Source organism: Onychostoma macrolepis, chromosome 09 (genome assembly GCF_012432095.1).
Source record: "Onychostoma macrolepis isolate SWU-2019 chromosome 09, ASM1243209v1, whole genome shotgun sequence".
Taxonomy (NCBI): domain Eukaryota; kingdom Metazoa; phylum Chordata; class Actinopteri; order Cypriniformes; family Cyprinidae; genus Onychostoma; species Onychostoma macrolepis.
In genome coordinates, this window is record NC_081163.1 from 25,318,608 (window position 1) to 25,336,197 (window position 17,590).

The 17,590-nt window shown below is 36.7% G+C and overlaps 1 protein-coding gene across 1 annotated transcript in view; it reads left to right on the forward strand.

Annotated features, from left to right (window-relative positions):
• ubr3 (ubiquitin protein ligase E3 component n-recognin 3) overlaps positions 1–17,590 on the forward strand; it is a 74,494-nt gene that overhangs the window by 37,476 nt on the left and 19,428 nt on the right. The window contains exons 25-30 of the mRNA XM_058786447.1: positions 5,362–5,511; positions 7,528–7,661; positions 8,184–8,294; positions 10,872–11,072; positions 11,366–11,502; positions 14,996–15,081. Of these exons, the coding sequence (XP_058642430.1) occupies positions 5,362–5,511; positions 7,528–7,661; positions 8,184–8,294; positions 10,872–11,072; positions 11,366–11,502; positions 14,996–15,081 (819 nt within the window). The remainder of the gene's footprint in view (positions 1–5,361; positions 5,512–7,527; positions 7,662–8,183; positions 8,295–10,871; positions 11,073–11,365; positions 11,503–14,995; positions 15,082–17,590) is intronic.

Here is a 17,590-nt window from a genome sequence, read left to right on the forward strand (position 1 = left end):
ATCATCAGCTGTCGTCTTGTCTATCTCACCTCACTCTTGTCAGTCAGCTCGACTTGCTCTCCTCACTTGATAAATGAAATCTGCTCTGTTGTTTGGCACGCTGCATTGAGCAGCCGTGTTCAGTTTTCAATTGTAGTGTCTGTTCTCTAACTGAACTAAATGATTTTAATTACAATAAAAAATCTAGACGATGTTGGTAACCAGTATTGCGGCTTAACAACAGTATAACCTTCAACACCGACTATCGCAGCAAGCCTAGTACTACCAAGCATCTCTGTATGAAAGGGACTTGTCTGTTAAAGATAATTATAGAACGCTGCAGGTATTTGTGAATTTCATGTTTGGAGCAGTAGTGATGCACCAGAGTATTTTTCTACATACTTTCTAATGTTCATTTGTTTGTTTCTGTGATGAGTGGTGCGGGGCCGAGAGCTGTGGGAGCGGTGCGCACCCACGGCTCAAGGCCCCGCCCCACTCGTCACAGTTTCATTCTATGACTAGTAGTAAAGAGGAAGACATGATCAGTTCTTATGTGCTCTGCGCTGTCACTTAAACTGAATGATCTGTCATGGCATATTAAAGCATGTTAAAACAACATTAAGCTTATTGCAATTATTGGATGGCAGTAGCGCTACGAATAATGTTTTGTTTACACATCTACTGAAAACAACATAGACTAAAATATTGATCTTAAGAATAGATATCAGTTCATCTAAATGAAGATTCATTAAAAACAAGAAATCAATATTGTTAGCCCAGCCCTAGCATCCATGCAGCTGGCATGTTTAGCTATTGTAGTTTATCCACATTTTGTGCACAAAATAGACACTAGCTATGTTTCCATCCAAAGGTTCGAATTAAACTTGTGCGCAAAACTGGAATATCACATAAAATATTTGCGAATAAAGCCCCGTTTCCATTCATCAAGTCCAAGTGAACAAAATCGTCACTTCTGGTAAACTGGCACTAAATATCACTAAGAAAAGTAGGAGAAGCCACTGAATATAATAATAATGATAAATTACTTGCGCCTCAGAGCGAGCAGACAATACTCAATAAATGCAATCATTGCTTTCTGAGGTGGATGCCGTTTGGGAACGCAGTCAGGTAAGACAGTAATTATACAGAAATACTTTAATGACAGACTTTGCTCAGGCATTTCAGAATGACCATAACAACATATAGGTGCTGTGAACGAGATCAGTCCTTTCTAGTCAAGTTATCCCATCTCATAGCTCAAAGTCACATGATTTTTTGATGCGCATGGAGGAATTTATTTGGTAAATGTGTTTCCATCGTAGTTTATGGACATTTTTTCTTATCGGATAAAGTTTATCCTACTCCAATGTGCACAAGTTTTTTTTTATGAGCATTTTTAGAATTTATGTGCATCTTGGTGTTTCCATCCAGCCTGTTTTTTTTTGTTTGTTTGTTTTTTATGCGATTATTCCAAAATGCGCATAAAAATAGGTGGATGGAAACAGCTACTGACACAGTCATTACACCATTGGAGAAACACTTAATTAAGTGTTAACATCAGATATTTGCCCTCCAAAACCAAAAATTGACTTTCTGCCGAATATTTTTGGTTGCTGAAATTTCTGTGCGTCACAATAGAAAAATGCTTTTTGAATAAGGATGATATCTGATCTGTTTAGAGAAACAGGATTTGTCTTCTTCACCAGACGTCAACAGCAAATGCTAAAGAGACATTGAGATTTGGCTGAAATATTAGCTTCAGACGCCCGTGGCTGATGTCCTCGCTGACATTGAGTGGTGTCTGTATTATAGATGTGCGCGTGCCTGCGATTGTCAGAATAAAACATTCTCTTGAGCTCTGATGTACAGGCTCCATTTGTTTTCCAGATTTGAATCAAAGGTCACTTTGGACATGAATATTTGCACTGGAATTCTAATGAGATAAATTGGGCCAGCATTTCGAGCATCTGTGCATATGGTAATGAATCTCAGAGCAGTACTGGATGCCTTCACTTAACAGTGAAAGGACAGTGAACACTGAAAACAGCAAAAGGTGCTTACTGAGGGGTATGAGGTTCAGTCTGCCTGATCAAAAATCAAATCATCTTAATACAGTTCTAATTAAAGAGAACTTAAGAGTAGGGGTGTGCGATGTTGAAAAAAAACCTATATATTTTTTGGGATTTTTTCGATAACGATAATTAGACGATATTTTGCAGTGCGTTATTGTTACATAATGTTTTGATATTTTAAACACAAAACATTGAATACTGATGTTTGAAATTATTTTAAAAATGAAAATATACTTTAAATGTGAAATTAAAACCGCCAGCAGGTGGCAGAAAGTCACTGTTAACAAATGAGTCATTGCGACTGAACGAAATCATTTAAACGGTTGATTCATTCAGAAACTAAACGCCTTCAAGTTGCTCAGAGATGCAAAACTGTTCTGTGGTGGCTGTTTGGAATTATTTTTTTTGGCGAAATAGAGCAAAAACAGGCAATATGGTGTCTAAAACGTAAGTCTCTTAATATTAACTTGTTTATTGAACCGTTGTATAAAATCAGTATCTCATTTGTAATCCTGCTTATTTTTGAAAAAAAAAAAAAAGGTCACTCTTCGTGTGATTTTAACTATATGAAATATGTACAGTACATTTTCTGCCCTCATATCTTGAATTTTGTGATCTTTCTTAATGCATTTTTAATAGACTGAATCATGCAGTGAAAGAACACACTCTAAATGCATGTGTGCACTGTTTAACCCACTAATGTTAGACTTCATCACGTAATGTATGCGTGTACGCCGTAGGTGTTTTGTTTGGTTTTTGCAAAAAACTCGATAATCTCAAATTGCACATCGTTAAAAAACAATTACGATATTATCGCAGACGATATATATCGCACACCCCTACTTGAGAGCCAAAATAGTCTCACATAGCCACTACCTTTGTTGTCTACATCAGTGGTTTTCAATCCCGTTTCTCAGGACCCACTGTTCTGCACATTTTGCATGTCTCCCTTATGACACACTCATTTGAGTTCATGGAACACTTTCCTAATGAGCTGATGATCTGAATCAGGCGTGTAAATTAGGGAGACATGCAAAATGTGCAGAGATGTGGGTCCCCAGGAACAAGTTTGAAAACCACTGGTCTACATGACTTCAAACAAGAACCACAAAATTTTGCATTCGCTCACAAAACTTTTGCATTCCCCCCCCCCCAGAAACTTTCATTTGCTTGCTTTCGTTGCTTTTGTTTTGGAAAGTAATATTAGGTGACAGGAAAAATTATATTTCAGTGTTTTGACGAGTGAACCAACTTTCTCAGGGGAGAACACAAAAGCATTCAAATTTAGAATTTTCTATTTATTTGTTTGTTGCTGAAAATAACAATTGCCCATTAACGTTTGACATTTATTATAGGATTCAGCTGCCCTTTTGCTACCCCCAGAAACACAGTGATTTGAATTACAAACCCAAAATTATAAAAAGAGATTAATTTCAATGTCCTAAATCTCTGAGTTCACACATTGCTTTTTATTGCTATGAAAACGTCTCCTGTTTCAATTAAGTTGTATTTGCTGCTTAATTGCTTTGTCTTAATTACTTTATTTGTTGGTAATCTAGTGGTCTGCTTCATTAAGCTTTTTCACTGTATAATAAGAGCTTGACTGTGTTGACTGGCAGACCTCTGTATTAACGCTTGAGTTTGAACCGTGAACCTGGTGTATGCTTGTGTGTTTTTGATGAACAAGTACTTCTGGATAAAAACAGGTAGATGAATTTGAATGAAATTATGATTGAAATCAACAAAAAGTAGTTTCACCATCATGATATTTGAGATTTTGACCTGTTTTACGGTGTATAAATGTCATGAATTGTCCGCATATGAGGACTAGTTGTCACAGTGTTTTGTATTTTAGTGTTGAGTTGGGACGGGAGTGTTAGAGGACAGCAGTTCCAGGCAGGCCGCCTCAGGCAAACACTGTCAAATTAACTCTCCAACACAAACGTTTCATTTCCCCATACACTTCTCTGTCTGAGCACCTAAAGCTATAAATCAGTCAAAACACATGGTGACATTTACAAAGCCTCTGTTTGCTCTTAAATTGAACATGTTCTTTAACATTTAGGAGTGATTTAGAAAAGGTAATTAATCACCATGAATATATCAGTCCAGAATAGCACATATCGGCAGTGTTTGTGACTGGGAATGCTACTTTTAAAGCGATGGAAAATATTACATTGCTCATTATAATGAGTAACTATATGCAATACGTCCCAAATTTTTTTCAGTGGTGTAATGTAACAAAGCAATAATACTTTGTTACAGTACTTAAGTATTTTTGTGGGAGTATCTGTTCTTCACTTGAGTTTCTATATTTCTGTCATTACTTTTATCTAATTACAGCAGATGTTGTATAGCCATATTATGACACAGGCTAATCACAAAGTTTTAGGCGCATGAACAGTTTTAGGATACTATAACCTTTACAGATAGCAGAATATTCTGCTCATATCGCACATGCCATACAAAAACAGGGTTCACACTACGTTAGCTCTGTTGTTACTGCTTTTAATGCATGACCGCCCGAACCTCCATTAACTGTTTGTTAATTTAACCAGGAGAGGGCAAAAAAGTAATTCATATCCACATTATATAACTAATTAAGTTTTGCCAATATACTGCGCTCGTAATTCATGTTCATTTTTTGCATTTTTACACCCGTTTTCTCATACTCTCATGCTTGGTGTTTTGGTTTTGTGTAAAACATCAAACCCTTACAAAAAAGTACTGTGATGGGGCCATGGTGCAGTGGGATGCCACGGTAATGAATGATAGCCACATTCATGTACAAAGGTACTCTATCTATAGAATTTATTTTATTTTTTTCTGTGGAGCTTCAAACTGTGCTGGACTCTCTATGAGCAGTCAATATCTTAAACTGAATGTATTGATCACCTAGGGAAAGTATCCCTAATGGGTTCTTCGTCTTTGCTTTAAAATCTAGTCAGCTGTCTTGATGTCTACTGATTTGTTTTCAATACATTTCATTATTAAATGAAATATAATTATTTGTAATCAACATTTCTCTCAACTCATTGTCAGTGTTTTTTTTTTTTTTTTTGCAGTGCGTTTTGCGATTGCCACCTGAGTGAGGGATGCACAGAATTTGCTCAAAATAAAGTATCTCGAAAGGCAGCATAATTTATTTTGGAACAGACTTTGCTGTCTTAAAATGCTGTAGAGTATTTGTGTGCACACTGTAGTTGCCCTTTTATTTGAAGGGAAATCTTGTGATCTCAGATGTGCTCTATATACAGTAATTCTTTTTTGTTTATCTGACTGTTGATTTGTTTGATTTTGTGTTTAATAGAGTCACCTGAAACAGATGCAGTGATGGACATGGGCTCGGCAGAACCTCTAGACTCAGAAGTTTTGTATGACTGTGTGATCTGTGGTCAGAGCGGCCCATCTACTGAAGACAGACCCACAGGACTAGTGGTACTGCTGCAGGCTTCATCAGGTATCACGCACCTTTTATTATTAATAAAATAATATTAATACTATTTCAGCAGTGGTCAATATTGGTGTCCTTTAGTGTCTCTAAAGCCGGTCACACACCGGACGAGAAGTGTAGCACCGCATCGCATTGTTTTGAGTCGTTGCTAGGCGTTGGGCGTATGCTCAAAAAACAATGGGCAAATTCCAAATGGCTTTTTTGCCACTTCGAGAAGGGAACGCCATTTGTAGGGACATTCCAAACAAAAGTGAACAACTGAATCCCTTCATGAAGGGCCCTTCCAGAAGTCCGTTAGCGAAGGGAACATGATCTTCAGTTAGGAGATCTAGCGATGCATTTTAAAGCAACGTTGAGGTTGATTTCAACTTCACATACATATGTAAGTATAGGTTAATTAAATTTCTTTTAGTTTAGGCCAGGGGTGTCAAACTCAGTTCCTGGAGGGCCGCAGCCCTGCAGAGTTTTGTTCTAACCCTGCTCCAACACACAAAGCATGTAGTTTTCAAATAAGCCTGAAGGACTTGATTAGTTGGATCAGGTGTGTTTAATTAGGGTTGCATCTAAACTCTGCAGGGCTCCGGCCCTCCAGGAACTGAGTTTGACTCTGGTTTAGGCTGACATTAAATAAGATAATATGAGGGATTCTGTAATGGAACCTGTTGTCAATAACACTAGGTAGCTAAACTTCCCCAACTAACTTAGATCCTGGACTAAGTATTTGGAAGTAGCATCTCTAAGCATTCAAGGTAAGCATTCATTTAGTATGTTCTGTTTATTGCTAAATGTGAGGATCCCCTGTTTTGTGTTTTAAAGAAACTGTGCAGCAATAGACAATGCAGCAATGCACAATGCAATGTATGGACTTACTTGGGACTTTAGTCTGCATGTCTATGATTAGCAATTTTGTTGTATTGTGTTATTTGGCCTGGTGGGAGCGAATACAGATTGAACATGAGAGGTTCAAGGATTGAGCCCTGAGGGACTGTGCATATTATGGAGGTCCAGTCAGTTTCATGGTTGCCTGTGTTGCCATACTAGCTATTGTTTTCTAAATGTCTTCCAAGTAGACACCATATTTAAAGTCATGATGCATAGGTCACTAGAGAGAAGTCTGCTATTTGTATCATAATGTCCAGTTTGACATTTTAAAGAAACACTTTGAACAAGGATCTCCAAAAACTGAAAATTGTCATGATTTTCTCATCCCAAACCAAAAATGCATATTGTACGATTGTAATCCATTCAATATTTTGCACTTATAGTCCTGAATGTACATTTATGTTTATCCGTATAGTGCTTTTCACAATAGATAGTTTTAAAGTAGCACAGTACATTAAACATACCGAACATCACTGCTGTGTTTTTGTTTGAGTTAAATTAAGTTTTCTCTCTATTCTATTCTAGGTTTATAACAGGCAGTAGGACAAGAGTGTAGCATTACAGCTTTCCATCTGCAGGTGGCAGATTAGAGTGGTCCAGATCACTGGAGCTCTTTAACTCTACATTAACCCACCCATGACATTAAATCCACCCACTTTGCACTACTCATTTTAACAACAGTGTTTAATTTTCATTTATCAAGTGTTGTGAACTCTTAGCAGGTATACTCGCAGGTAGTCTTCTCCCACCCCAGTCCTGTGATAAAATTAACAATCTGTTTTTATTTCTGAATAATCACTGGTCTATGATTTGTGACTTTAGTATTCTTGAAATGCCTCAAGGTCAATATGATAATTTTGCTGTGTTTGTAACAATCTTGCCTGACCCTATAGAGTTGGAAAATCAGTTCTTGGAGATTTGATGGAATAACAGGCTGCTGATTTGGTCTATTTTTAATTTTTATTGCTGAGTATTCAGTATTGTGGGGCTTGGAGGCAGTGTGACGTGCGTTACAGTTTTGACTTTGACATGGTACTTCATTATAGTATGCAAATGGGGAATGTCATAAATGTGACGATGGCAGCTAATTAGCATATGATTGCCATTTCTAAAGAGTGTGTGTATGTGTGTGTATTTCAGTGTTGGGGCACCGCTGTCGTAGTGACACACCAAAGCGATTGCCTACTACGGATGAGGAACATATCTACCCTGAGGACACATGTGGAGCGACCCATGATGTTAGGCTGTCCCTTATGCAACGCTACTTTAGAGATGTATGTACCGCATATAAACACTCATTCTAAAACATTTGTTTTTTGTTGAGGCATATAAATACAATATGACTCCCTAAGCACACAGTTTCATTAGGGTTACATACATACTTTAATAATGCAATGAACCACAAGAGGCCAATGCATTACAGTGAGATTACCATGGCTATGGGTTGTTAGGCATGTAGTAAAATCACTTGGGTGTCTTATTGCTTTTATAAAATGAACAATTACAATAAACAATTATTCTGCCAGGTAATGGAGCTCATTATCCCAACTGTAGATAGTTTAAAGCTGCTGCATTAATATTGAATTCAGCTGTGACATCAAAAATGTGCGCATATAAGCCATTTTACAGCAGCTTGAAACATTCTTATTGTACATTATTATAGTATTACATTATCCTCACCTTGCAAACTAAAGCTTTATTTTTATTTAAAGAGTTTAATACAATCAAAATGTAATGTTATCTTTTTTTTAGTGATGTTAGTTCTATTTTTAAATTTCTTATGCTTAATTTCCCAGAGTTCATGTCTGCAGTCTGTGTCTATTGGCTGGGACGGGGGTGTGTATGTGCAGACGTGTGGCCACACTCTGCATATAGACTGTCACAAGTCCTACATGGAGTCCTTACGGGTAAGAATCCATCAGCTCTTTATACTGAAGACTATACTGTAAAGAGCTTTAACTTATTAAGTGACTATTAGTTAAGGCTCTGCTCTGTTCTGCTAGAGGTTCATGCACCACTGTTTCTTCTCAGCTGAACCTTTCAGGGAAGCGTTGTGCTTATGCTAATAAGGGCAGTCTGACATCAACATCTGCTTAATAATCTGTAACATAAGCAGACAATGATGTTCAGAGCGAGAGAGGGGGGTTAAGCAGGGCTGTCCTTTTAGCTGTAGAGTTATCAGCACTTTAGTCTCAGCCTCAAGTGACACACCCAAGGCTGTGATGCATATTAAACAAAAATGGGAAGACCTTCCTTTTAAACAGTTATCATCTCCAATCTGATTGGTTAAAATGATGCAATTTGCTAAGCAGTCTGACTTAGTTTTTGCCTTCCGAATGAAAACAGAAATAAAAATATGCCAAGTTTCCATCCACTTGCATTTGCGCTGTTGTTTTATAAACAAAGTTAAAAAAAATGCATGAAAAAAGCTTGCGACAGAAGTATCGGAAGATGACACTGAAATGGAGCAGTTGCTCATATGATAAGACTGCATACAACTGCCTTTATTCAACTGACTTTATACAAATTAATCTTGTCCTGTGTGCAAAAAGTATTCATGAGACAATAAAAATACTCATTGCATTGAAAAATGTTTTTCTTTTCTTTCCTTTCATTTTTTTTTAAGATTTATTTTCTTCTTCTCAAATTAACGTTTCACTTTCATCAGATGCACATCAGACATTATACATCTGGATACACTCCTATTTAAGCATGCATGTATCTGTACTCACATTCACACATATGTACATCCCTAAATGTGCCCATATATACATTCGCAGGTTACATATGTTGTGTACATATTAAGAAGGAAAACGAAAAACAAAAACAATAAAAAGGGCAAGAAAGAAAAAACTATGTTCATAAAGGGAGTGATCTTTCTTTACATCAGAATTTTAATTAAAGGATAAAATCAGGTCTATGAGATGTTGCACATTTGGTCCATTTTTCCCAGTGCAAAGCAAAATGTTCCATTTTATGATTTACAAATGCTGTTATTTGCTCCATTTTATAAATTTGCTTTGTGATATCCATCCATGCATTTAGGGTAGGACTCTCTGGTGACAACTATTTTTTTGATAAAACTCTTTTTAACAGCCACCAACAATATATTCATTACATATTTATCTCTTTTTAACCATTCCTGGGCTATGTATCCAAAAAATAAAATTTTACTGTCAAAGGGTATCACACATTTAAAGAGAACTTGTAGGGCAGTATGTATTCCTCTCCATTAGCCCTTAATAACAGCAGTCCCAGAAAATATGATAATGGTTTGCATTTTGATTTTCACATTTTCTCCAACATAAAGAAAAATTACTACCATGGTGTGATTTCTGAGAAGGCGTAATAAAATATCTTATCAAGCTTTTCCAGCCAAACTCCCTCCATATCTGTGCCTTGGAGCATTTCCATTGATGCCTCCATATTATTGTCCATTCTTCCTCTGTTATAACCATCCTCCTTCCTTCTCCCATTTCTTTTTAAGTTGAGTGTGTTTTAAGGTTTAACAGACATTTGTTTAACATGATTAATTTTGTTTTTAGAATTTAGATTTTGTTAGCTGTTTCACTGTTAGGCTGATTTTGTCATGTGACACCACATTTATTTGCATTAAAAACCCTTTTCTTGAAAAAAAAAAAAAAAGGTTTTGAAACACTGATGTGCAGTATCGACACAAGTGCTTAAGTTTAAAAAAAATAAAAAATGTTTGCACAAAAACACAACCAAATTGTGACAAAATATTAATTGCACGTAAAAAGAAGGGTCAGAGCACGCACATCCAAAAATGTCTTGGCCAGGTGCAAGATCAAAACGTACATCAAATAATAGAAAAAAAGATCTGCACACTGTTGTTCTCCCTTTATTCAAAAAAATAATAAACCAATTTTTACTATTAAAATTGTGAAAAAGTGGTTTGAATGAAGGATTCAATGACTCATGAATACTTGATATACTCATTATATGACTCATGAATACTTGCTTCATTACTGGATGAAATCAGCATTTTTGAATGAATGATTCAATGACAAATGCATAACAGTCACTTGTCGCCATCTAGTGGAGAAATACTGTAATCAAGACAAACATTATTTGAAGCGCCAGTTATTTTCAAAAGGTGATTTGCTATATTTTGATCGCTAGCATAGACATCAGTGTTTATATCCAAACTATAAACGTTTATCCCTGTATTTCAGTGATAATATGAATGATTGTAAGACAGAAATAATACTTTGTGTTTGAAAAGACTGTTTGTGAAGCTGTTTCTTACCTAAACATGATAACTGCTCTCTCTGTGTCAGCGGCAAAACAGATTTAAAATGTTCCAGTATGATTTTTTTCAAAGGTGTAATAAACACGGGTGAATCGCTGTCATTTAGAAATGAGATCGCGTGGGTGTTTGAGTCGAGATCGCGATCTTTTAACGATTAATCGTGTAGCTCTACTGCCTATTAATGAACAGTGTCGTATTTGTTTGTTTTCAGAACGATCAGGTTCTTCAGGGGTTTTCTGTGGATAAAGGCGAGTTCACCTGTCCGCTGTGTCGTCAGTTCGCCAACAGTGTTTTGCCCTGTCGACCTGGGCGTGGGATGGAGACTGGCGCCTGGCATACGCCCAGTAACAAGAGCATGTCCACACTGGTGAAGGAAGTGGAGGACCTTCAGGAGCAGCTGGGCATTTTCCCAGTAAGCGCCAGCCTAAAGCAGAGAGATCCCATACTGGTATTTATTTGAGCGCTCTCCCCTCCCCTCTCTTCTGTTCTATGCATCTCATCCCTCCATCCTGATTCAGAGTAAGAACTGGTATGCCACTCACCTCCATGTGATGCTTCATGCCCCGCCAAACGTTGCTGTGGTTTAACATCTCATAACACAAAATCTCAAGCTAGTATCATAGACTTGCATGTCAGGCCGTTAAACTCTGCTCTGAAAAACAAAGCCTTCAAAAAGTTGCTTTCTTTTTCTTTTTTTTCTCCCAGGCGGAGTCAAATCTGAGTAAAGAGATGGAATCTGTTATAAAGGACATTAAAAACACCACGCAGAAAAAATACATGGATTATGGGAAGAACCCAGGGTCACCTGACAATGACTTCCTTTTCATGTACTCTGTGGCCAGGTAAGAAAGAGCCATGAAATGCATTTAAAAAAAATATATATATATATATATATAAGCTTGAATTTTCTCATTATGTGTGCCATTAGAAGGAAGTTCAATCCATTTTGGTAGCAGTTGTTTCCCGGAGGAAGTGTGTTGCTTGTGAAATGTGTGTTAATTCAGCATCATTGACAAAAGGAAAAGATCGCATATTGACGTATAGTTTGTTCTCAGATCAGTGGTTTGTCCACATGGGTTTATTAAACATTATCTGCTTTTTTGTTCTTTGAATCGTTCCTTTGTTCCTTTGTTTGTTTATTTGTTTTTAAATTCTTTCCATTCTTTTTTTGTTTCTTTTGTTTGTTCTTCTTTGCTTCTTTCACTGTCTTTTGTTTGCTTGTTTTTTGGTTTGTTTTTTTGGTTTGTTCCATCCTTTTTTTCTTTTTTCTTTTTTTCTATTGTATACGTTTTCAGCTTGTGCTCTTCTCTTTGTTCTTTGTATCTTTCATTCTGTGCTAGTCTTATATATTTTTTTCTTTGGTCATCTTTTTATTCTCTTCTATTTTTGAGTGTTCGTTTGTTGTGACTGGTTTGTTCTTTTACAGGGTTCCCACACTTCTTGAAAGTACTTGAATATCAGACACATGGATTCAAGGCCTGGAAAGTACTTGAAAACAAATATAGGTCCTTGAAAGTGCTTGAAATAAATTTTGTTTAGTAGAATGGTGCTGCTTCAAAGATTTTACTATGTGCGATGTCAAAGACAAGACAAAACGAAACAGCACTAATAACTGGGGTGGAGATGGGGTAGCGCGAGAGAAAATCTTAGCATGCGCACATTGCGCAGCCCTGCATGAATCTATGGAGATGCAGTGAATTTGCGACTGAAAACTACTGCGTGCGACTATGACAAAATATTTAGGAGCACCAGTGCAAATGACCCAATCAGCATATTTGTGTTTGCGCTGAGGGGAACTTCAAAGGTTTCTAACGCGTTTTTGTAGTGCTGAGTAGACATATCTGTTGATTCCTTGAACACAATGTTAATCAGAATCCATTCACTGCTCAAAACGCCGTTTTGTTCAATGCTGAGTTCTGCAAGCTCACAAATCCTCTCATTATAACAAACAAAGTGTAGACAGGTTGTAAATAAGAGATTCACTGTGCAGTGTAGAGAGCTGCGTTGATTATAATGGAACTTTGTGAGATCGCGATGAACGAAGGAGAGTGACAGCTTTTAATGATTTAAGGGAGTTTGCAAATGATATTGATTTAATACAACAGTTCATTGAACAAGAAGTTAATATTAAGTGACTTGCATTGTCTGAACACAATTGCCTGATTTTGCTCTATTTCGTTAAGGAAAATAGTTTCAATCAAAGTAACAGCTGAGCCGCTACGCATCTCCATTCAAACACAGAGTTGTTTCATTTATGTATGAATGGGCATTTTTAAACAAATCTGATTCAATTACCCATTCATAAAGACAGTCACTTGGTCACTTGCTTCGTCCCTGAATGAATCAGCCGTTCGAACGAATCAATTGAATGAATGATTCAGTGGTAAAATCAGTGACTTGCTGCCACCTACTGGCAGTTTTACTTTCATTTTAAAGTATCTTTTCTGTTATTTAAATCATTTAATATATATCTATATTCAAAATTTTATGATTAAAACATTAACCTCAACATGAAGTTATAAATTTAATTGCACTCATGCGACCACTGAGCCTCATTAAACCATCTGAAAATACACCTACAAGCCACTTTTGTGTCCTACTGTGGTACAAATTATTTTTTAAATACTTATTTCATTTGATTGGTAACTTGTTCTTATTCTACTTGTTTTTATTCTGTTGTTTTAATTAGAAATTTTGAAAAAGCTTATAAATATAATTTTTTGAATTTGACAAAAGATGACACTTTAAATAAATTTAGGAAAATGCTATTACAAAATTCCCTGTAGATCACTTTAAGGTGTCAAATGTCGTCTCGTAATGGGAAGGCTAATATTTGATAAGAATTTTTGATTATTGATTAGAAGGTGCTTCTGAAATTTTTGAATTTCTCTTTTTTAAATTGGGAGCACAAGTGCTCCTAAAAAGAAAAGTAAGCGTAGAGCCCTGTTTAACCACTTTTTATTAATTTAAAAATTTAGAAATTCATTCAAATTTAAATCCTTTACAAGAATTACAGCAAAAACCAGTTTGACGCAAAAATATGTATTTTTATCAATATTTGAGAAATTCAAAATTCCTTTGAACACGACTGCTCAAAATGGTGTAACTTCATGAAACCTACACATTCAAAACCTCATTACTCTGAAATTTTTAATGTAAATGTTAAGTTTAAGTAAAATGTTAAGTACTGTAAGATGTCTTTCATGACGCTACATATGCTGGGGTGTGAATTTGATAGGTGCTTGATATAAAATAAATGGTGCTTTAAAAAGTCCTTAAATCTGGTGTTCATAAAAGAGTGGGAACCCTGTTTTATTTCTTTGTGGTTTTGTCTGTCTGGCTGTATCTGATCACATTGTACTGGATGATGGTATCTTTGTTTAGTCTGTTAACTTCATCTTGACAGTTCAGTGATTTCAGGTTGTCCACCTGCTCCCACTACAGCATCTTTGGTTCTGTCCTGTCTTTAGCGAGATGATGACTCTCAGGCCATTAGCCCCTCCACACCTCTCTTTCCTTCTGTCTGTCTGTGTCTGTGAGCAGCTGTCTCGCTCTGTCACTTATCAGTGGCAGGCAGGTGGAAGCTCACACCAGTGCATTATCTATGTGAAATTACCTGTTTCATTCTTTTTCTCCTCCCTACGCTCTCTTCTCTTCTAGGAGGCTTTTAAGATTTTGTTAAGCTTCTGTAAGACACATGTATGCTGTTAATTTGAAACACTTGAATTTAGTCTAGACAGATTGCAGTCTCTGGATTTTCTGATTTTGGCACATCTCCGATTCATCTGTTTGTGTGTATAAAGGACATAATGTCGGATTCTTTATTACACTAATATTAACACTAAAAAAATAATTACACTAAAAAAAAACACTGAAAAATAAATGTAAAAAATACAGTCAGAAAGTTCCATTGTCAACTTCAGACATCATTTCTTCAGACTAAACAAGTTGATCGCGCTTTTGCAACTGCAGGTCCGAAACTCTGGAACAGTCTACCTTTTCATATTAGATTAGCACCCTCTATTTCTGCTTTTAAGTCTGCTCTAAAGACATATCTATTCTCTCTCGCTTTTGATACCCCTTGATCATTGGTTCAGTTGTTGTTTTGTTATTGTTGTGTTTTAAATTTGATAGTCTTGTTTTATTCATTTTATTTCGGAGTCTTTTTTATTCCATTCTGTACAGCACTTTGGTCAACTTCGGTTGTTTTTAAATGTGCTTTACAAATACGTATTGTATTGTATATTTAAATACTTTTATAAGGCATTATATAGGCTTCAGCTAAAGTGTTTCTCTCTCTCTCTCTCTCTCTCTCTCTCTCTCTCTCTCTCTCAGGACAAATCTGGAGTTAGAGTTGGTTCATCGTGGGGGGAATCTATGCAGTGGAGGGGCCAGTGCTGCTGCCAAACGCTCCTGTCTCAGTAAGTACCTCTTTCCTTTTCTATCTCCCTCCTTTTTTTTTTCTTTTTTCTTTAAGTTTAATGTTTAATGTTGTTATCAGTGATAATTAGCTGATTTTTCAGCTGGGCCATTGGTATTTTTAGCGTTTAACTAGATGTTTTAAGTACAAATCAATGTCAGCATTATTAGTGGATAAAACATGTTTGTGATTTTGTGAATTGAGTAAATTTATTTGTTTGATTGCAGCAAAACACATTCATTATATAGCCCAATTACAACCAAACTGCCCTTTATATATCATATCAGCCATATTAATCAACCAGTAGTCTTGAACTTACTACAGTTTCGGTTTCTGGAGTAATCTGAAGTTCATTGTCTTCAATTCAGTGTTCAAGAACACAATGAGTTGATTGCTGGTGACTGCAAGATTGAATCCCCTTAAGGCCATAACACTGAACCTTAACCACTACACCACACCACCCCGAATGAAATTTCACTGTCGAGGAACTGAACCTCAGTTGTATGTGTGGCAAAGGGACTACTGTCCATGATTCAAGTGTAAGGCGACTGTTCAAATTATTCAGGAATGCCATTCTTCTGGGATGATGCATTATGGATGATGATGATGATGGACACAGCGAGAATGCCGAGACTGATGTTGGTGCATTTTTGCAGTCCAGACTAATCAATCATCACGCACCCACACACTGACTCTGTATAAATGAGTGTGTGTGCAGTCTTTGAGCTCTTGTGAAAAAATCCCGACACTCAAGTGCAGCTGAAGAGGTTTCACACTCCAGCAATGCAGCCATTTTCTGAGCTACATTAAACGCACATCCACAGAAAGGGCCAGATTTACTCAGTCTCAGTACATTAGAGATCATATCAGCAAGGGAACAAGAAAATAGAAAGTGTGGACAAAGAAAGAAACCGTGCATGCCACTTGCCACCAGAGTGGTTGCTATGATGCCACTGTTTTTTTTTTGTTTTGTTTCTGGTTTTGTTTGGTTTTGGGTATGTTTTTTTTGTTTTGTTTGGTGTTTTGATTTGTTTTTTGTTTGTTTTTTTTAATTTGATTTGGTATGATTTTGGTGTTTTTCAAAATTGTTATGCCGTATCACGTTACATGAGACAGTTTAATTTAATTCAGTGATTTGTTCAAATGTAAGTGGCTGTTAAAATGCCTTCCGGAAAGACTCAGATTTCAGATTTGTCAGTAGATATCCTGTAGTTAGTCAGAGCAGTTCTGGGTTGTATTTAGGAGAATTTGAGTGTAATTTGAAGTTAATTATTTCTCTGGATGCTAGTGTAGATTGGATGACATTGACTTTGGCCAGTCAAACACCTGACACCTTATCCTTCAGAAGTCATTCTAATATGCTGATTTGCTGCTCAAGAAACATTTTTGGTTGTTATCAGTGTTGAAAACAGTTGTCACGTAATATTTTTTGTGAAAACCGTGATTTTTTTTTTTTTTTTTTTTTCAGGATTGTTTGATGAATAAAACGTTTAAAATAACAGCATTTGTTTGAAATCAACATTATGCAACTTTTTACTGTAACTGTTGAGCAATTGAATGCATCCTTGCTGACAGTGGTGTGCATGGGGGGGCTCGAGCCCCTGCCCCTTTAAGGTCCGATGCTAAAGTGCCCTTGCAGTCCGGTGCCCCCGCCCCCCCGGTCTGCGATTTCTGCCGAGGGTAGGGGTGTGCGATATGAAGGTTTTTGATCACGGATGATAAAAATATCTCCACGATCTGCTTTTGAAGAAATATCGTTGTATTGTGCAACAGCACACATACTATCAGCTGCAGTTCTGGCGCCGCCGTATCAATACATTGTACAACGCAACATACATTCAGATCAGTGTTAACTCAGCGGTAGAGTTACTCTCACGGGACACTGCACTTATTCACAATCACAAAAGTACATTATCTGCATCTGCTTTAAAGCCCTACTGGTTAAGCATTTAATTCGTGTGCTGTTCTGACGAGCGCTTTTTTCTGAGCAAATACTCCCAAAGCGTGCGCACTAAAAAGCCCGTCAAACAGTGCCTGATTACTGAACTAAGTTATGTTTTGTGCTAATACTGTCAAAACACACAAGGTTTATGTATAGACTTAGTTGATTATGTCTAAAATGAAAGTAAACAGCTGAGAGAAAAGGATGTGTGCCTGTATATTAGATGCGTGCAGGTCTTAAAGGGACAGTAGCCTACTAAACATGCTGCCGACTGTAATTAAAGGGATGGTTCACCCTAAAATTGTATTTCTTTCATTATTTATTCACTCACATGTTTTCCCAAACCTGTATTAATTTCTTTCTTGTGCTGAACACAAAAGAAGATATTTTGAAGAATGTGGGTAACCAAACAGTTGCTGGTCCACATTGACTTTAACAGTAGGGGAAAAAAATACTATGGAAGTCACTGTGGACCAGCAACTATTTGGTTTTCCACCTTCTTCAAAATAGCGTTTATGTTTAGCAGAAGAAGGAAACTCATTCAGGTTTAAAACAACTTTTGAGTGAG